We start from the raw sequence: 20,368 nt of genomic DNA, 5'->3' as shown, positions 1-20,368 counted from the left end.
CTGTGGTGTATTTCATGTAGACTACAGTCTGGTTGAATAATGTTTGATCACAAGTGTCAGAAGTCACAATGCTATGGGTAATTTTCAAACAATGTAAAGCTGCATGCAATACAAGCTAGGCTTACAATTGCAATGCTAAGCCTTTGGTATGCATTTCATTCTGTTATTAATTAAATAATGGTTCACTGTTTGTGACAATATTACAACATGCACCATTTACATAAAACACAAACAAATAGGAAAATAGCTCAAGTGTTCCATCAGATTACATTGACAAGGTTACAACAGTCACCAAAAACCTGGAAGAATCAGGGAATGTAACAATTTATTTGCAAAACATTAAGGAACCTCCATGTTGCTGTAAACAAACTGATGTTTTTTTGTGCATTAACAGAAAACCTAAACTTGAATAAGATAATAGGTCATTTGGTCTAAACTAAATGTACAACAGTATCATAAACGGACATCCCTTTAAAGACCCTGACTGAGCAGCTTATACCTAAACTAGAACCTTTTTATGACTCAAATGGTCAATAAAGGTAAAATTGTGGCAGTTTATAGTGGCATTAAAAAACATAGCAGCAGTTATATATCATTGTCTTTCTAATTAAACAAACATTTTATGTGTACAACATTGTTACTAAATAATATGTGTACAATTTTGGCATAAATATTCAATAACTGTGCCATGTGATGACTAATTACATTCAGGCTCTTCTTAAGAAAGTGTGTAAACCGCCTCTTGGCACTGCTCACCTGTAAAACTAAACCAACATAGTTTATTACGCAGTTAGAGCTCAGATCAAGGCTATCGGAGCTCCTCTTTAAGTGCAAGATGTTCGGCATTTGGATCGTTTTGACTCAGGTTTGGCTGGTGTTTATCCCTACTTCCTATTGTAAATCGATTAGGCTAAAATCACTGAAGCATTAAAAAACTGTAAGACAATGTGCAACTCGTACAACTAAAATTCCCTTTTTCATACGCACACGTTATTAAAAGAACAAGAATAAGTAGTGTCGTTGAGGCCTTGGCCATTAGCAGAAAGTTCTGTTTTGGCACAAAACATGATGCTTAATCTCAAAACTTCCTGTGCATTTACCAACTCCAATTAGTCCTTTCCTCTCTCACCCAAACATGCAAAGCTGTTCCAAACCGATCAGGCCAGCTATCTGAAATCACTCAATCGTCTTCCATATCCTCATAAAGCCAGGATCACGCGCTCAGAGCTTAGACAGATACTGTGGCTGTGAGTAGAAGGCCCATTCGGCCTTGGGGTTTGGGACCCCAGCGATGGGAGCCTGGATGCAGCAGGACGGGATGTTGAAGTCATCGACCACCTTCAGCGCATCATCCTTCACTGATCTGCACAGCTCCAAAAGCTTCAAAACAAGCAGACCACAACCACATGAGTGTTAATGCAGACATTACACAATGATATCATTATACAAATATATGCTCTGACCAAAGCCGGTGATGCTTTCCCAATGAGAAACCGCCGACATAATACACAATAAATTGCACAATTTTTTATTCATGTCTGCAACACAAATGGTGAGTGGCATGTGGGATGTTGCAAAAGTTTAATACTTTGGGTTGGGGATTTGAACAAACCCCTTTTACCCGAAGTATGATCAATAGCAAACACAGCTAATGACACTTGACACTAGTGTAAACAAATAGAGAAAACTCTGAAGGTACCAGCAGAAAGTTTTCAAAAACTGTAAGACACTGCAAATTTAGCACGGAACATTTAACCCTCACATTACCCTCTATATCAGCGCCCTCTGGTGGATATTAGCAGCATTATAAACACTTTTTAAAACTTCCATTTGTACACAGCTACATCAGATGAGCTTTGTGTGTGGTGTAGAATGAGTCATTCATGTGTGAGAACACATTCAGACTGTCATGTCAGGGTCAAGAGCCTCAGCTGAGACCATTAAAGATCATCCCAGTGTGAAAAAACTGCAGAACCACAGCATGCTGGATCAGATGACATTCTGACAGTACAAAACCCACGTATTGCTGTATTTACTGTAATACTGAGCCTTAGTTTTGACGTATTGCTGTATTTACTGTAATATTGAGCCTTGGTTTTGACATATTGCTGTATTTACTGTAATATTGAGCCTTGGTTTTGTGCTGTATCTCTTGTGGTGCCATATAATAGACTTGTATATTATATAATAGACTTATACTATGGAATAATTCTTCAAATCATACTGCATATTGAGGAGAGGTGTGCTAGTAGTTCAATCAGGGGAAAATTACACGGATTTACACTACCGATTAAAAATTTGGGATTGGTAAATGTTTTGAAAGAAGTCTTTTATGCTCAACAAGGCTGAATTTATTTGATCAAAAATACAGTAAAATTGTGAAATATTATTACACTTTAAAATGTGAATATATTTTATAATGTAATTTATTCCTGTGATCAAAGCTGAATTTTCAGCATCATTATTCCAGTCTTCAGCGTCACATGATCCTTGCGCAAGTTTTAAATAGTGTGCTAAATGAAAGAAATTATACAAAAAGTTACAATATCTAAAAAAAAAACAATAAAAAACTTCCCTTAAAGATAAATAAACATATGCACATTTCAACCTAGAATTTTGATGTATGATAAACAATACAAAAAAATGTATATGTTATTTGTAAAATGTTTATATACATATAATAGGAAAGTACTTGCTTAGAAATAAGACTTAAAACATTAAAAGTAATTAAATGATAAGATTTAAAGAGGGTCACACACGATCACACTATTCTGAATAGAAGAATGATTAAATTGCTATCAGTGCGTCCTTGATGAGGTGTTGTGGCCTCAGACATCCTGCGTGAGTCACAGAACCTGCAGTTTTCTCCCACGTCGCCTGACAAAGAGTTAATTTATCGCCCTGACACTTTGGCTCCTGCTCAAGTGCTCCAGAGCTCAGATGAAAGACAAATGATCACAGCCTGTCAAAGCTCTGCTTGTGGATTTTGACTTTTACAACCCTGTACTGTGAAACCCCCTCATTGTTCTGTTTGAGAAACACTCGCTTATCTGTGCCACATTAACGGTTGAAATATGTTTGGACACGTCTTGCTCAATAGCCGTCTGTCCAATGAGGAGTCTGAAACATGTCTGACCTCTCTCTTTCTCTTTCTGCCTCTCTTTCCAGCTCAGATGAAAGGAAAGTAGCTCTATATAGAGGTTACTCCCCGACCGAAACAGACAGATAAGGAAAGTGTGTAAACGGAGAGAGAGAGAGAGAGAGAGAGAGAGAGAGAGAGAGAGAGAGAGAGAGAGAGAGAGAGAGAGAGAGAGAGATGGCATGAAAGAAGAGAAAGGGAGACAAAATGAATTGGTTATTCATACACTTTGTAAAATGTAGAGAAGCTGGTTTCTCAGCACAGTAGGATGAACAAGTAATTTTTTAATAGTAGGACAGCTTTAAGTAATGGACTATAAAACCTCAATAAAATGTATTTTTGTAGTGAGATACATTACCGTTCAAACATTTGGGGTCAGTAAGGTTTTTAAATGCTTTAGTAAGAAGTCTCTTAGGTTCACCAAGGTCACATTATTAACTTTTCTTTTGTAATATATTTGAAAATGTAATTTATTCCTGTGATCAAAGCTGATTTAAAAATTAGCGTATTTATTCCCTTTTTTTACAGTGTTTTGATGATTAAAACAATAAAGAAGTCTCTTCTGCTCACCAAGGCTTCAATTATTTGATAAAATACTGTAAAAACAGCAGTATTGCAACTTAATTGTTTAATTTATTCCTGTGATCAATGAGTTTTCAGCATCATTACTCCAGTTTTCAGTGTCACATGATCCTTCAGAAATCATTATTATTGATAATAATAATAATTATAAGCTGATTTGCTGCTCAAGAAACATTTCTGATTATTATCAGTTGAAAAAAGTTGTGCTGCTTCATATTTTTGTGGGAAACATTTTTTTTCAGGATTCTAGAAAGTTCAACAAAGAACAGCATTTATTTGAAATAAATCTTTTGAAACATTATAAACGTCTTTACTGTCACTTTTGATCAATTTAATGCATCCTTGCAGACTAAAATGATTAATTTCTATATATAAAAAAATCTCACTGATCCCAAACCTTTGAAAGGTAGTGTGTGTGTTAAACAAAACGTATTACTTCATCATCTATCAGGAGAAAAAAATTAGGAGGTCATTCAAATCTCTAAACCCAAGTCACCTTGGAAAACACCACTAAATATATAGTTCGACACACATATGAAGCGTAAAAGACACCAACAAATGTTTTTATGACCGTAAAACTTGATTAAACCTTTTCCTGATCTCCAACAAGAGATGAAGCTTCAGCACTGGAATGAAACGGCTGCTGATATGATCTTTCACAGAAAATGAAGATGTTCGGCCACTTTTCAAAGACAATGAGGGACATGAGGATATAGACAGAGGACAATAAACTCAGACGTATTCCTGGGGGAAAACTGTGTCAACACAACAGAAGCAACGTCACTGTTATTGATGAAGAGCATGTGTCGAGATCAAGCTGAGTGAATCAGTGCAGAGCGGGGAAATCTCATGTGTTCATTTCAATTACAGTATGTGGGAAAGATGCAAAATCACAAATGAATGTCATAGCTGTTTCTCCTAGACAGCAATGGGATTAAATGAAGAGCAAATTGAGGTTTCTGCTTTTCTCCAGAGAACCAGACCACAGTAATCTCACATGCGTCTCGTCTGGAGTTTTGGAAGCAAAATTTGACAAGATGCGGAACTCTGTAAAAGTCAGAGATCTCAGATATGAACTCAAACATTTATTTCTTCTGCACACCAAGGCTGCATTTAATTGATTAAAACACAGTAAAAACAGTAATATTGTGAAATATGATTACAATTTAAAAGCTCAGCATCATTACTCCAGTCTTCAGTGTCACATGATCCTTCAGAAATCATTCTAATATGCTGATTTGCTGCTCAAGAAGCATTTCTGATTATTATCAATGTTGAAAACCGTTCTGTTCATTTTTTTGATTATTTTAATGTGGTGAATAAAAAAAGAATTTCAGGAGAAACATCTAAGACAAGTTGATACTTAAATAAAACATAATTTATAACTTTATGGAAGAGCAGCTTCAAAGCAATGACATTTACTAACCGGCCTTCACTTACTTTTTGCACGTCCACAAAAATCCCCTTCAAACAGTTATTCATCACTCATAACACATTACATAAAGCTCACAATTAAAAATAAAACAGTCTCCAACACTAACCCTCTGTGTTGGGGTGAGTGTGTGTGTGTGTTTGTCTGTGTTCAGTGAAGCATGCGAGTTTGGCTCTAATGTTGACACGTGTAATGATAGGAGAGTGTGTACAATAGGAGTCATTCTAAAGAGCTGGAGCCACACACAGAGAAATCACACGTACATGTGAGGATCTCAGCACAGATACTGTCCTCACACACTCAGACCTCACACACAGACTTACTCACTCAAAAACATGCTCACGGACATTTCTTCAGCCTCACTCATACCACACACACTCACTCACTAATTAGTGTCAAGTCAAGCACTATCACTGCTGCTCATTCTTAGGTTAGTGAACCTATTACTGAGTATTAAACTTCAGCCCCATTTTCTGGACATTAATAACACCTCAGATCATCAGCTCTCACAGAGATGGACTGTAAATTGGACTTAAGTTGCAAAAAATGCATTCAAATTTGATCATAAGCAATTGACTGGGACTCCAAAGTAAAGAGTCGTGAACATCTTCAGGTCTGCAAGAAGCAATATTTTCTCTAAATATCGTGACAGATAAAAAGGAGTCTCTCATGAACTCTCTTTTATGAAAATAAAGACACATTTTGGTAACTCTTTAGTTTAGGGTCCAATTCTCACTATTAAGTTGTTTATTAGCATGCATATTACTAGGATATTGTCTGTTTATTAGTACTTATAAAGCACATATTAATGCCTTATTCTGCATGATCATATTCTACATCCCTTAATCTGAACCAATACCTAAACTTAACAATTACCTTATAAACTGTTAATACGCAGTAATCAGGAGTTTATTGAGGCAAAAGTCATAATATTTAGTTAATAGTGAGAACTGGACCCTAATATAAAGTGTGACCCAAATTTCATAAGGAAAAAAACTTGCCTTAAAGTTGTTCAGATTTTTTTTAAATAAATGATTTATTCAGCAAGGATGCATTAAATTGATCAAAAGTGACAGTAAAGACATTTATAATGTTTCAAAAGATTTGCATTTATATATTTATTGCTGTTCTTTTGAACTTTCTAAGAATTTCTAAGAATCATGAGAAAAAAATGTATCATGGTTCCCACAAAAATATGAAGCAGCACAACTGTTTTTAGCATTAATCATAATCAGAAATGTTTCTTGAGCAGCAAATCATCATATTAGAATGATTTCTGAAGGATCATGTGACACTGAAGACTGGAGTAATGATGCTGAAAATACAGCTTTGATCACAGGAATAAATTACACTTTATTATGTGTACATAATAAATACATGTACACATAATAATATTATAATGCAATAATATTTGGTGAACAGAAGACATTTTTTCAAAAAATCTAATGTTAGTGTATAATGATTAAACCATTCATTTTAAGTAAATGAATGATAAATTATCTTTTGATTCAAGTACAACCTCATGCATTGTACTTTCTTTTATAGAAGAATAACATAATGAACAAGGAAATCCCCTTAAAACAACACATTCTTCAAATGTATTGAAGTGAACGGCGTTGAAATGAACCCGCAGCATATTAAAAAATGCAACGAAAGGGATTTGACACTCAGTCCTGTTTCTACCACTCAGAGATGTTCTGGTTTAACTTCAGCAGCCATCAACTCTCACATCAATAACAAAACGTAATGTCAATCAAGGCTCGCTGAGCCTGCATGCCATTATTTGCATGGCTTATTCTACGGCATGGAAAAAGAGACGATAGGCAAAGATGCTCAGTCTTATCTGTCCAAAACATGTTTTCATCTTGTCTGAGGATAGATCCTTTCTTCAGCAACTCTCACTTCACTAAAAACAATACAAATTTACTGACTCCCAACATAAACATGAGAGTCACAAAGGAATATGTTAATGCTCTTACAGCTCAGAAGACATAACACAGTTCTCAATCACGAGTCTATAATAATAAGACATAAATAAGTCAGCAGTTAACATACAGCAAGAGCATAAAGCTATACAATCAATTTGATAGCAGTGAATTTGGCCTGAGAAATGACTGAGGTCATATTGAAACACTAATTTGTGAACATTAGTTAATGCATTAGTAAACAAGAACTGTGTGCAAAATATTTTTTACAGCATGTACTAACCTTTGTTAATGTTAGTTTATAAAAAATACTATTGTTTATTGTTGGGTCATGTTAGTTCGCAGTGCATTAACTATGTTAACAGACACAAAATTTGATGATTGAAATGTAGAAATTAACATTAACTAAGATTAATAAATGCTGTAGACGTATCGTCCATTATTAGTAACTGACAAAGTTAACTAATGAAACCCTATTGTAAAGTGTTACCATATTTTTTGAGCACAACGTGAGACATTGAAGCTTCGAGACACGTGAGATCACTGCGGCCAGATGTGAAAAGAGACTTGTGCAAAGTCTAAATTGGCTCTCCATTGCTTTCTAGGGAGGAACAGTCGAGATATTAAAGAGACCTCATTCGTGATTCCTATGTGCGTCCTTAAGAAAGCCAGCAAACAGCAGCTAATTATAAACAAGCAATCGGGTTATTTTCGTCACGTTATGCAGCCTGTCACATGATAAATGATCTTCAATAAGCCATTGAAAACATATAACAATAGTTGATATGAGCACGCTGAAAGGAAGCGTAAGCACGTGCCTTCAGTCACGTGTGGCGCTCTGGGAGAACAGAGGGGGTTGTTTGCGCAGAGAGAGCGGCTGTGTTGGGTTTGTCGGAGTGGTAAACATGCAGTAAAGCACCTGCTGACCGCATACTGACAGACCGGTGTCAACCCTCTCGGCTCCGGCGTGGAGAACCCCGATGAGGACGCCTGGATGTTTAATCACAGCTAATTGTGAACAACTGGCCACTTTATGTGCGTGTGCTCGATCAATACCCCCTTTGCTAATGTTCACATTCTGCCATTCTCCGTAAACACTGGCTGATGAGCAAAGGTTTAATGAGGAGATCTAATCCCAAACAGAAGGCTTTGCACCTCTTGAACTGCCTAAAGTCTGACTGACAGCGTGCTGAGACTCTCCTGATGGGCTGTTTTCAACACAAATGTTTCTTGAGCAGCAAATCAGGTCATCTGATCAAATCATGTGACAGTGAAGACTGAAAAGTCCTGATGTGACAGATGTGACTGATGGTTAAATGGGTTTAGTACCTGGCTGCGGATCTGTCGGCTGGTGCCAGCGGTCAGGTAGTTGTGCTCAAGATACCACGCTCTCTCCTGGTACACCAGACTAGTGCCGTGAAGAAGGCAGAACTGGAAGAGAAACCGGAAAATACGTAATAGTGCAACAAAAAAGACATAACTTAACCCATAGGGCTGATTTGCACAGCTTGCATCTGCATATAAGTGATGCATATTTGGGTAACTCTTTACTTGAATTATAAAATTATTCAAGATGCATGTTATAATTGTTTCATAAATAAGTTAAAATGCATTACAATATTTGCAGATTCCTTGTTACATCTGTTTGTCACGTGTTAAATGCATTATAATGTACTTTCTAAAAGTGTAACAATGAATAGATAAGTATTATATCTGTGGTTACAATTATTCTTACAATGCATTATTATTTTTGTCAGGACCACTATCGTCAAAGACAATTGACAATTAGCATACTGTACAGTTTGGATTGGCGGTATGGTTCTGTTCTGGGCAAGAACTCCCTTCGCATCCATGCAGCCGATAGCATGGATAAGAGCAGGAGAGCAGCAATAAGGGTAAACACAACAGAACCAACATGAATGTATTGCAAATATCATTAATGCCAATATTTTAATGTGCAACATAAATAGAGAAATTTAGTCTGATTCAAAGGGGAATCAGAACGCCAAATCCTGACTGACGAGAGGTGGAGCTGGGGAGGGAGGAGGGTAATCAACTCCTGAGAAACGCGATAAAGCTGCTGATAATACTGGAGGATCTTATATACATATACAGTGATAGGCATCATATTCCTATAGGTAGACGTGTATCAGCTGAGGGTCACTGATGCGAGCTTGACTAACGTGAACCTGCCAGAACTGACGCTACACTTGATGTGCATTACAAGGAATGCTTTTATATAACATGAGTAACACTTTATTTGAAGCATTATATATATTGCAGTAGTCACACTGCAAATCACATTGAATATTTCCTTTGAAATTCTAAAAAGCATTGCAAGTACACTTTTGTTGTCTATTTAGTTGCATAGGTTAGGGTTAGACTACGAAGAAACTATGGCTGGGAATCCACTCCAAAGAGAATTCACTATATATGTGGTCCATTATACTGTGGACTTCACTAATTCTCACAGAATGAGAACAAGTATTGAAACTTTATAGTTACTGTAATTGTTACTTCCTGATTGTATGCATTTTCTTTGAAGCTGCTGTGAAACAATATGTACTGTGAAGAGCGATATACAAATGAATTGACTTGTTATAGTCATCGTCTTTGATGTGAACGGCCCAACTGGACTTTCAACTAAAACCATATTGGACCAGATCTGGACAATACTGCAATTATTCCGGCCAAGAAACACCAGAAGTGACAGGAAGAGCACATCTGAATGACATGAAAAGTGACCAACTACTGTCTGATTTATTTGCTCAAACAGCAGAACAAGGCGCTTGGTTTGATTCCCAGGGAAAGCAAGAACTGATCAAATGTGTACATTGCATGCAATGCAACTGGCTTTGGATAAAAGCATCTGCCAAAATGCATAAATGTAATGTAAACATTTTATTATCTCTTAAAGGGATACATTCTAGCATTCTACTCCTACTATTCCCGAGAGATATGGTAGAAATAGTAAGAGTAGTATGCTGGTGTGCGGTTCCCAATTCAGCATGTGTAAACTAGCCAATCACGATTTCAGCACGCTCTTATCATTATTGTATGCAAAATGCATCAGACAGTCCACGAATGCTCTGTAGCCGTGCCGCCGTCTGAGAGCGTTCAGAATTAGCACAATGCAAGGTCGAAAAATGCGAGTGGAAAGATACTTGCTGACCCCTGTATGTTATGCTATGTTATTTTCCATAACTAAAGGACCCTATACGAGCTGTAGGCCCCTTCACATGCGAGCAGCTTGAGTGAGTACAGGATGTCATACACAAGATGAAGGGGATGGAAAAACAGTAGCGGTACAAGCTAATATCTCTTCTCCACAGAGGTGAGGTAGCAACCAAACCACCCAGCTACATCAAAGAGCTGGACAGGAAAAAACAGAGCATGCAGAGCAATCAGTTGTAAAGCATGGACACTAAGAGGAATAATATAACCTTTGACCTCAAAGCAAACAGCGGTCAGCGTGTTCACTACAGCTTTTTTATGCACCGTATCAACTTGTTTTTTAATTAACGCTGCATCAAAGCAACTGTAACGGCGTGCAATCTCTCTCGCTCTCGTTCTTTGTGTTCTGCTCTCTTCCTCATATGCAAACCAGAGAATCGATGGCTTATCGCAGCGCTATTAAGTTTCTTATCAGTCCATGCTGAACAAGTGTTGGACTGAGATGGAAGTCACCTTGTTAGCGTGTCAGCTTTGGGAACTGAAACCATGCGCATCACGCACAATCATGAGAACGACTGAATAGTAATTATTAAAAGCATAAAGACCCCAAGAATTGACTTTGTATAGTTTCCTTTCCTGTTCTGAAATAAAGGAAGTTGGGAACAATTAATAGCATTTTAGTTACGTCATAGCCATTGATCGATCATAATTTGCTTCTTAGTAGTCAGAAACAGTTAAACTTAAATAATAGTACTTTTTATTAGTGTATAATATATATATATATATATATATATGAGATATGAGGTGAATCATAACATTGCAAACTTTTGAAGCAAAAATGTATTTGAAAAATGGATGAAAAGTTGTGAACTTTAATAACTTCCCATGAAGCATCGCAAATTACAATAATTGTATTAAAAACGATAGAGAAATGTTGATTTAAAGTTGTTGGTTGTGTATATAGAAAGCGCATATTTGAGCGGTCACTGCAAGCTGTTTTGGCAAGATTTGTTTCTCTCGATTCTCTGATTGGTGGAAATTTCTTCCATCATGGATAATGAGGTTTTTCACCAGGAATTCAGTTGTTAAATATTCCTTAAAATATAAGTAAGGAATAATTGATGACAGGCCGTTTAACTATTAGAAAATAATTCACACTGATGTGGTAATACGGCCACGACGCAAAGCAGATGTGCATTATTTTCTAATAATTCAACGGACTGGATTAAATTATACCACGTTACCGCACCACAAAACATTGTTCAGATGATGTATTTCAAGACATTTGTCAAGTTTTTGTCCTTAAAACACTAATTTCTTACGCATCTTATCCCACACCTCCATTTCTAATTCCAAAACATAAATTTAACTGAGGCTTAAGACATTGATAGCAGACTAACACAGTTATGAGAGAGAGAGAGAGAGAGAGAGAGAGAGAGAGAGAGAGAGAGAGAGAGAGAAGCCGCATTTCCATTACCCTTCAAATTGCGCAAATTGAAATAGAAAATTGAGATTACGCCCAATGGAAACACGTCAATTTAGCAAAAACTCCCATTTATCGCAAAAAAGTTTTTACGCTCACATGAGGTGGTTTTTCAGGCAATTTCGAAAAATAAATATTTAGCAAAACTACAATGGAAACAGTTTTTTGCGCATTTACAGGTCACCTGACATAGATGACGCGGTGTGTTTGGACAGAATACGAGACAGAGTTCTTTATTAAATTCATAAAAGACAGAAGAATTACAGGAATAATGGATTCTAAACCTCAAATAAATGCCACAATCAAGACCTCGAAGCAGAAATGAGGGAGAAACACCCAGAAACAGCTCATATGTGCCGCTCTCAAATATAGGCTAAGGGTCTTTCCTTGCCATTAATGATTGGATAACACACATACGTCTCCTTTGATTAATAATAATGGCTAGTGCAGTGGCTGAGATACATAAACCTACCAATGTCCGTTGCTATGATTTTTGGAATGACTTATCGCGAGAGGAAAAATGAAATTTTAGTCGCATAACATCGGTTAATGGAAACGCAATAATTAAATTATCAAATTATATATAATTATAAATTATTCTCTCATTTCGCAATATTAATTTTTCCGACATTTAGAAAAAATCACAAGAGTTTTGCGCAAATCTGTAATGGAAACGCACCTAGAGAGAGAGAGAGAGAGAGAGAGAGAGAGAGAGTGACCTCAATGACCTGAATGACCTCAGTCTGTGTTTCTCTCAACTGTGTTTGGCAGCAGCGTCTCCACTAATAGCGAAACTGTAAGTTTATCTGCTTCAAGAACAACGCCGTTATTATATCGCTAGTAAGAAATGTCTTGTAGCTTTTAAGTTGCTAAACTATTTAACTGATAAAATCATCAGAGCAGTGCTGGCAACAAATTTGTGTGCAAGTGTGTGTCTGTACTGTATGTGTGTGTGTTTGAGTGGTAGAAAGAGATTATGTGCTTTCCATACATAACAAAATGTAATTTTGTGGCAAAAACATGGAAATAATTTGTTGTTTTTATCCTATTGTTGACTATATTTATTTTCGTGGTCAGTTTCGTTGTGGGTTTTTGTTCTTCTGCTGTTGTAGTCTGTAAAAACCTTTGAAATAACTGAGATCATTAGGCGTAGTGATATGAAACAATAATGCGGTCAAGACCTGCCTGGAACTACTTTAGCAGTGCGTTTCCCTGAAAAAAAATGTAACACCTTATAATGTTTGTCAACCAATCAGATTCAAGCATTCAGCAGCCCCGTAGTATAAGCTGAATTAATGTACTGATGGCTTAAACAAAAGAGCAGAGCAGAAGAAACAACCTCACAGCAGGTCTGTCTTTCACAGTTATAGTTATAAAGTTATAGTTAAGATGGAGAAAATGAGTGGGATTTTACTGTTGCACTCTATAAACATTAAAAACTAAAAACAATTATTGTATATCATACAATATTCTGTAGGTAGTAAGTTAGTATTCACTCCAAAAACATTCAAATTAGTTCTTTTATGAGTCAGGAGAACTAATTTTAAAGCAGAGTTAGGACAAATGCAATCTAGAAACATGGATGTGAAATGTCAAAGTGAGGTAGGATCACAGGTCCCATGACTGTGCAGAATCGTAAGCATGCTCTTCAGCGCAACAGAAGTTTGAAGAAACAGGTGGAAGTGAGGTTTTCCTGTTCCTCACTGGTGCGCTTTGTCTCTCGATCACAGGACTAGTGTGACAGCACACCTCATGACCTGCCAGGAACGAGGTCATTATCTGAGATTTATTCATGTTATCTGCTCTCCAGAGGGCCTGACAGCTGCTGTCAGCAGGTCTCAGATCAGTGCGGTCGGTTCTGCTCCGGCGCTCAGAGAGCTAACCTGAGACTCATATGACTGCAGCACACATCCTGATACGTGTTTTAGCTGTGTCATATCAGTGCCAATTAAAGATAGAGTGTAAGTGTGACTCTGACTGATGCAACCTTTTAGTATAATGCTGTGCCACAAAAACCTGAGATGAATAGTTCTACCAAAAAATGACATTTCAGTCATCATTTATTCACCCTCATATCATTGAAAACCTGCATGACTTTCTTTCTTCTGTGGAAGACATACAGAGATCTGAGGCTGAATGTTTACTCTGCTCTTTTTATATAAAGAGAGAGAGATTCGGGGTCCTTACAGGGCAAAAAACACCATAAAAGTATTTTTTTTTTTTTTTTAAGTATTTCTTTTTCTGAAGCCACATTATAGGTTTTTGTGAGGAACACATCAAATTTAAAGGACAAATCCAGTGAAAAATGAACTTAGGGGTAATTAACAATGGTTACCGAGTCGATCGTTCCCTGCGATGCGTTTTCATGAAAATCGAATGTATAGAGTTTTATCTTTAAAAACAGTATAGCTCATAGCAGTAGTATATGGGGCACAGAGTAAGTAAAAGTAAATCGCTAGTTAATACCACTAACAAGACTCAAATAGCCTCACACTAACACGGTAGCATAATGAGGGTCCCTACATGCAAACCGAAGCATTGAGAACTTTGTAAGTGTACAGACAGTTTAATAAGAAGATACTTTATAAAGACAGTACATTACGCGTTTACAGACAGGCGTTATCTTGGAAAACAGTCTCGACTAATCGAGTCACGAACGCCGTGCTACGTGAGCTGGTCGATAGGAATTACGCATAGTGAAATCTAACGTAGCACGGCGTTCGTGACTCGATTAGTCGAGACTGTTTTCCAAGATGACGCCTGTCTGTAAAGGCTATTTTGAGCCTTGTTAGTGGTATTAACTAGCGATTTACTTTTACTTACTCTGTGCCCCATATACTACTGTTATGAGCTAATCTGTTTTTAAAGGTAAAACTCTATACATTCGATTTACATGAAAACGCATCGCAGGGAACGATCGACTCGGTAACCATTGTTAATTACCCCTAGGTTCATTTTTCACTGGATTTGTCCTTTAAGACATTATTAACTGTAACTCATGCAAGTTTCCAATTATGACATTATTTTCATTTTCGATTAAATTAATGTCAGCATGAGACTTATTTGTAACACATTTCACTTACATAATGTGACATTTTCAGGATATTCAATAAGAAAAGAGCTGTGCATTTTTTTTCCTTTCATTGTGCACCTGAAAAAAAAAGAAGAAAAAAAACGTTTCACAAGCAAAACCACCAATTGTCTTTTTCTTTTTTTTTGTCAGTGTTTTGGAAAACATTGCTAGCAGATCTTTTTTTTTTTTTTTTTTTTCAAAGTGCATCAAAGAACCCTTTTGCTTTGTTTTTCACTTGCATCAAACAGTTTGCTTGCATTTTTTTTTCTCATATATTTCCATCCAAGCAGAGGTCTGGACAATACCTTTTTGGAATTGCTATACATATTTTGATGAGAATATTGGGTCCGGAGAGCCAAAGCTGTGGCATCTATATATTAAAAATAAAATTCAATATTTCATCAGATGAGCCCAATTGGGATGTAAATATTAAAAGGTAAAATCAGATGTTTCATCAGGCTATTATTATCTATGCATATGTATGGCAAAAGATACTGTATTGGGGTTCAGGATTTTCCTTTTGCAGTCTGAACCATTTTATATTTTGCTTAAAATAAAACAACATACATAATATTTAAAATGCTCTCATTCTGAGCAGAAAACAAAGTCAACTCAAAGTCTTTCCCTGCCATTTACCAATAATTTTCCCAATTATAACATTGTTTATCATCAAATTTCCTTAACATGCTGATTAGGCCTAATACTAAATGTAGATTAAAAAAAAAAAGAAGTCTTGTCACGAAACCTGGTTAGAACGGTCACAGTCATATACTGTATGTATGACCCATAAAAATAACTAGGCTATATTTAATGCATTCTCGTTTTCTGAAGTGTTTTAGCAAGTATATATTTTTTGCTGCTCACGTGTTTCTGCTACTGTTAAAATAACCGCATCATCTGCAGCTCTTGTAGCGCTTTACGTCTCTGGTGGAAGAGAGAAGCAACGTGCACAGACCGGAAAGGGCTTGAATGAGGTGTTTGGCTATAGATAAAACATTTTAGAGGATATAGCACGAATGATCATTACCATAAAACAGCCCTGAGTGCTAATGGTGTAAACAGCTCAGTTGTTTTGCTGCTCACTTTATACTGCAGAAATAGTAAAATGGTGCTTCAGTTGTCATTTTGTCTTGTGGTCCGGTTGGAACAAAGTCGGGGTCCGGAACCGGATTGCGGACCGCTATTTGAGGATGCCTGTTCTAGGTGAATGCTAGGGCGTTACCATGTGGTTCCTAAGGTGTTCAAGATGGTTGCTCACTGGCCCAAGTCAAAAGATGACACTCACACGTCTGAGGGTTTACGGGTGGGCTGTTTTGACTGCAAGCAACCACCCAGAACACCAAAGGACTGTGGTAATGAGTTTTGCATGGGAAGCACTGCACATTTTCTTGTAAAATGTAAAAGTGTGTTATTATTCTGGTCCTTTACACTAATTTAGCCCCCCAAGAAGCCTCAGAACCACAAAACTGATGTAAGGGATGCAGTTTTTTTTTTCTGCAGTCTGCATTTTCCAAACACGTGGTCAAGAGTGGAATCCTCTGAAATCTCCCTGCGACGATGAAAAGCGCAGCTTATTGTTTTTTGAGTGGGCACGAGGCTGTTGTTGTTTCTGAGAACTTTCCATTGGAACCGGCTGATGAGTCAAAAGACAAAAAGAGTGTCATGTGGCGCGGCAGACAGAGCAGAGCAGAGCTTCACACGTACCTTGGTGAGCAAGGCATGGTCCTCTTTGATATGGCACTCTTGAATGGCAAGAGCAAACTGCTCCAAGGTCACTGCAGAAACATTCAAAAATACAATATTATTAATAAGATGGTTTAAAACCCCCTATTTGCATTAAAGGTTTACATATTAAGATACGAGGGAGACACATTCCCATTTACACCTGGTGTTTTAATTCGTCTCTTTTGTCCACTTTAACCACTTCTGTCCTGATTTCTTTGAGGGGAGGGTTTTTTTCAGATCTTTTGATCTACTGGACAAAATAAGCTGTAGATCATGCAATTTACATATGAACGCGACCAGAGACGGCGGAAAAAACACGGAGAGCATCAGCTTTAGTTTCTGCTCTGACAGACAAAAGACCAGCCGAACGCTGTGTGTGTGTGTTAGAAATCAGGAATGGTGAGAAAACATTGTGTTTGGTATGTTTTTCGTCTTCAAACCAAACTTGTGTCTTCAGCCGACAGTTTAAATCCTGTCTGGCTAGACCCTTCCCATAATGTTTACACTTTAGGTCAGTAGACGGATGTTTGAACACATTTTTTTTCCAACACATTTTTTGTGGCTGTTCAAACACATTCAACCACATGAGCGTTTACACTGTGAAAGCAATCCGGTCGAATGCGTTTTCGAGTACCTCTGGAAGTGGCTGAAAGTGGACAAGCTCAAAACATGTAGACTCCATTTACACCTGTATTTAGCGTCGTCCACTTGTGATCCGATCGACCAAAACGCATCTTAATCAGTTTCAACTATTTTTCAGCTTCTCCCTGACCCTTAAAATGAAATGTGCCTGTGCCTTTAAGAAAAGAATGTGAAATGAGAAGCAGCGCTTTGATGCACCAAAGTCTGCTGCACCACCGAGCAAATTTTTTTTTTTATCTACTTGAAAGAGGAAAGAACAAAACAATATAAAACAAAACATAATTCAAATCATAATATTTTAAATTCAGCTAATGTGAATTTGCATTCTAGGAAAAAAAAAAAAAAAAAAAAAAAACTGTACCAAAAAAGGTGTTGAAGCTCTTTTAACTGAAATCCTACAACCACATTATTGAGAATAAATGATTATTCGTTTCTTTGATCAATTCAATAACTGTGCTTGCACTGGGGAGGAAGTCTTTCCTTTACAAGTTTTGAAAGTAACAGTACATTGTCATAGTGCATCAAGCTCTTTTATCTCTAAAGATGAAGTAAATTTTGATTGCTCATGAAATGAGCCCTTTAAAGCAGCTTTGATTGTTTAACAACTTATTTGCATTAATATTTTCCAATGTATAGACATTGTTGCGTCTGTGCAGATTTTATCCCATAGTTTGAATTGACAACTTTGCTTGAATTTAAATTCAGAGTTTCCTTACAGTGCATATGTCTTTTTTTTTCTTTTCTTTTTCAGGCAATGAACAATGTAAATATAGCAATACATATTCTGTGATCTTTGGCTACTACTATGTGTTACAATCATATATAAGTCAGTATTAATATCATAAATGAAAGAACAGACTGGAACACTCGTATAAGGTGTGAATAAAAACCCCTCATCTCAATGTTATCAGCCCCATCTCAGAGAAAATTAGCGCATGATCTCTCTGTGTGTGTATAAGTGTGTGGGAGGAGGGTGAGAGAATGGAAATTTGCTATCAGGGGAGGAAAATATATCTTGACACACAAACCCATGTACACACACACACACACACACACAGCATGTGGAAATACTCTAGAACATCAGAGGCTCAGAATGCACAAGACATCTCTGTTGCTAACTGAGTGTAAGAGTGAATCAGAAAGTCAAAGGGAAGTGTAACAGTTTCTTTAATGATCAAAGACGTGTGGTGAGTTTATAATCTGCACAGGCACATGAATCACCTACTCTAAATCTTACAATGTTTTAAAATGCATATGCACTACACTGTGCTTGTGTTTGGGACACATTTAAGTGTAAAATAATGAAAAGTAGCATTTAGGGACCAGTTGCAACAACATCCTCGCTGCAAAAAAAAAAGAAAAAGAAAAAGAAAAAGGGGGGGGGGGGGGGGGGATGGGGTTCTAAATGAGTTTTAAATGAGAAATTATTTTCCAGGACAAATATATCAAAATACTTAAATTTACTTCAACACTGCTTGAGATATTAAGGATTATATTTTACATTATAATAATAATAAAGTATTCTTAAATATTGTTTTAATTATTTTATAAATTAATTTTGTTAAAATAGATAAATGGTAACTCAAACTGTCAATTTACATTTTTCTAATCTCAAGGATTTTTAGACATTTTCACTGGATAATATAAGACAAAAAAAATCATTAAGAATAGGCTTTTTTTTTTTTTGCAATGCTGGCATCCTAAGTGTATTAATGTATTAAAGTCCCCCTGGAGTCAATCATTTTATCCCTTTAAACTCATCTTTGATCACCAAAATTACATATTTAAATGTTTTTTCCTTAAAAAAAAAAAAAAGATTCTTCATGCCTTAAAATAGCTTGAATGTAACTCTTGCCTCATTTAGTATACATGGTTCTATGAATATGCAAATGAGCCCTGCCTCCACTCACTCACTCACTCAGCTCAGAGATCCACTGGTTGACGATCACACGTTGATCTGATTGGTTACAAGGTAGTTTGTGACGTCAGAAACATCAGCGATTTCAAAGCGTGTTTTTGAGACTGTCTTTGGTTCACTGCAGTTTTAAGGAGAAAATACTCAGCAATGGTGTCGACTTATGAATTTACACATGGTTTGTCTTAAAGCATATTTAAAACACCACATATAAACAACATTAAAAGCTGGATTTTCACCACAGGGGGACTTTAATGTAGAAATGTCATTTAAGTTGAAGGTAAAACCATCTGGTATATAAGTTTTCTGAATATTTTTAATGCTAAGAACAAATTCACAGTGGCCAAAATGTACAAAAAAAGGTATTTGGACACTTGAGTCACACTTAAAAACGTCTAAATATCAAATATCAAGTGTCATCTGCAAACCAATTTTCTCAGAACTAACTTTCCATTTCAAAGCCATTTCTGCAATGACTTCACCAGCTGGTCTTTAAGGCTGTGTTCACACTTGGCATGTTTGGTTAGATTAAAAACCAAAGATCTATATATATATATCTATATCTATATCTATATCTACATTGCTCTGTTAGTGCGATTCATTTAAATAAGTGTGAACGTTGCAATCTGAACCCTGGTGTGCACCAAACAAGTGGACCGAGACGCTGAATAAATGGGTCTAGATCCGCTTTCAAACCAACTTTGGAGCGGTTCGTCTGAAATATGAACGCAGCACGGACCAAAGACATGTAAACTGTAAATGTTCACGCCTGTTTTTTCTCTTCGTCGTGATGTTGCCCATCACAGTTCAGTACAGGCATCAGAACCGTGTCTCACCGCAGCAGATCTTGGTTTGTGTGTGTGATGGAGGGATTCCTGATGCTGTTTTGACTCCTTTACACACTTTATAAGCTCTTCACGAGTTCTCAGCTGGTCAGAACACCATCATATGTAGGGACGCACATACAACGAGCGCATTTAGCCCAGAACACAGCATTGTTTTGGATGTCACAAAATATATGTCATAAAAGCCGACCAATTATGTTGTGAACGAATCCCTATGCCTTTAGGTTCAGTGTTAAAATGCCAATGTGAACCCTAATCGGACCAGGACTAAATGGGTTTTTTTTTGGTCCGGACCAAACAAACCAAGCGAACCGAACTACAAGTGTGAACACACACCCTAATGTAGATAAAAAGTGCAACTAATGCAATGACATTCAGGCATTTATTTAAGCGTCCAAATTCTTATTGGGATCATGTGCATATGACATCCGGG

At 36.8% G+C, this 20,368-nt stretch overlaps 1 protein-coding gene across 1 annotated transcript in view; it reads right to left on the bottom strand.

Annotated features, from left to right (window-relative positions):
- Positions 1-308: 308 nt before the first annotated feature.
- The window catches only part of acoxl (acyl-CoA oxidase-like), a 39,184-nt gene continuing 19,124 nt past the window's right edge, over positions 309-20,368 (bottom strand). The window contains exons 17-19 of the mRNA XM_084093766.1: positions 16,513-16,583; positions 8,408-8,509; positions 309-1,380 (exon numbers count right to left, since the gene is read on the bottom strand). Of these exons, the coding sequence (XP_083949892.1) occupies positions 1,222-1,380; positions 8,408-8,509; positions 16,513-16,583 (332 nt within the window). The 3' untranslated portion in view covers positions 309-1,221. The remainder of the gene's footprint in view (positions 1,381-8,407; positions 8,510-16,512; positions 16,584-20,368) is intronic.

This window comes from Abramis brama (genome assembly GCF_963993115.1).
Source record: "Abramis brama genome assembly, chromosome: 19".
Taxonomy (NCBI): Eukaryota; Metazoa; Chordata; class Actinopteri; order Cypriniformes; family Leuciscidae; genus Abramis; species Abramis brama.
This window is presented reverse-complemented; position numbering and strand designations above follow the sequence as displayed.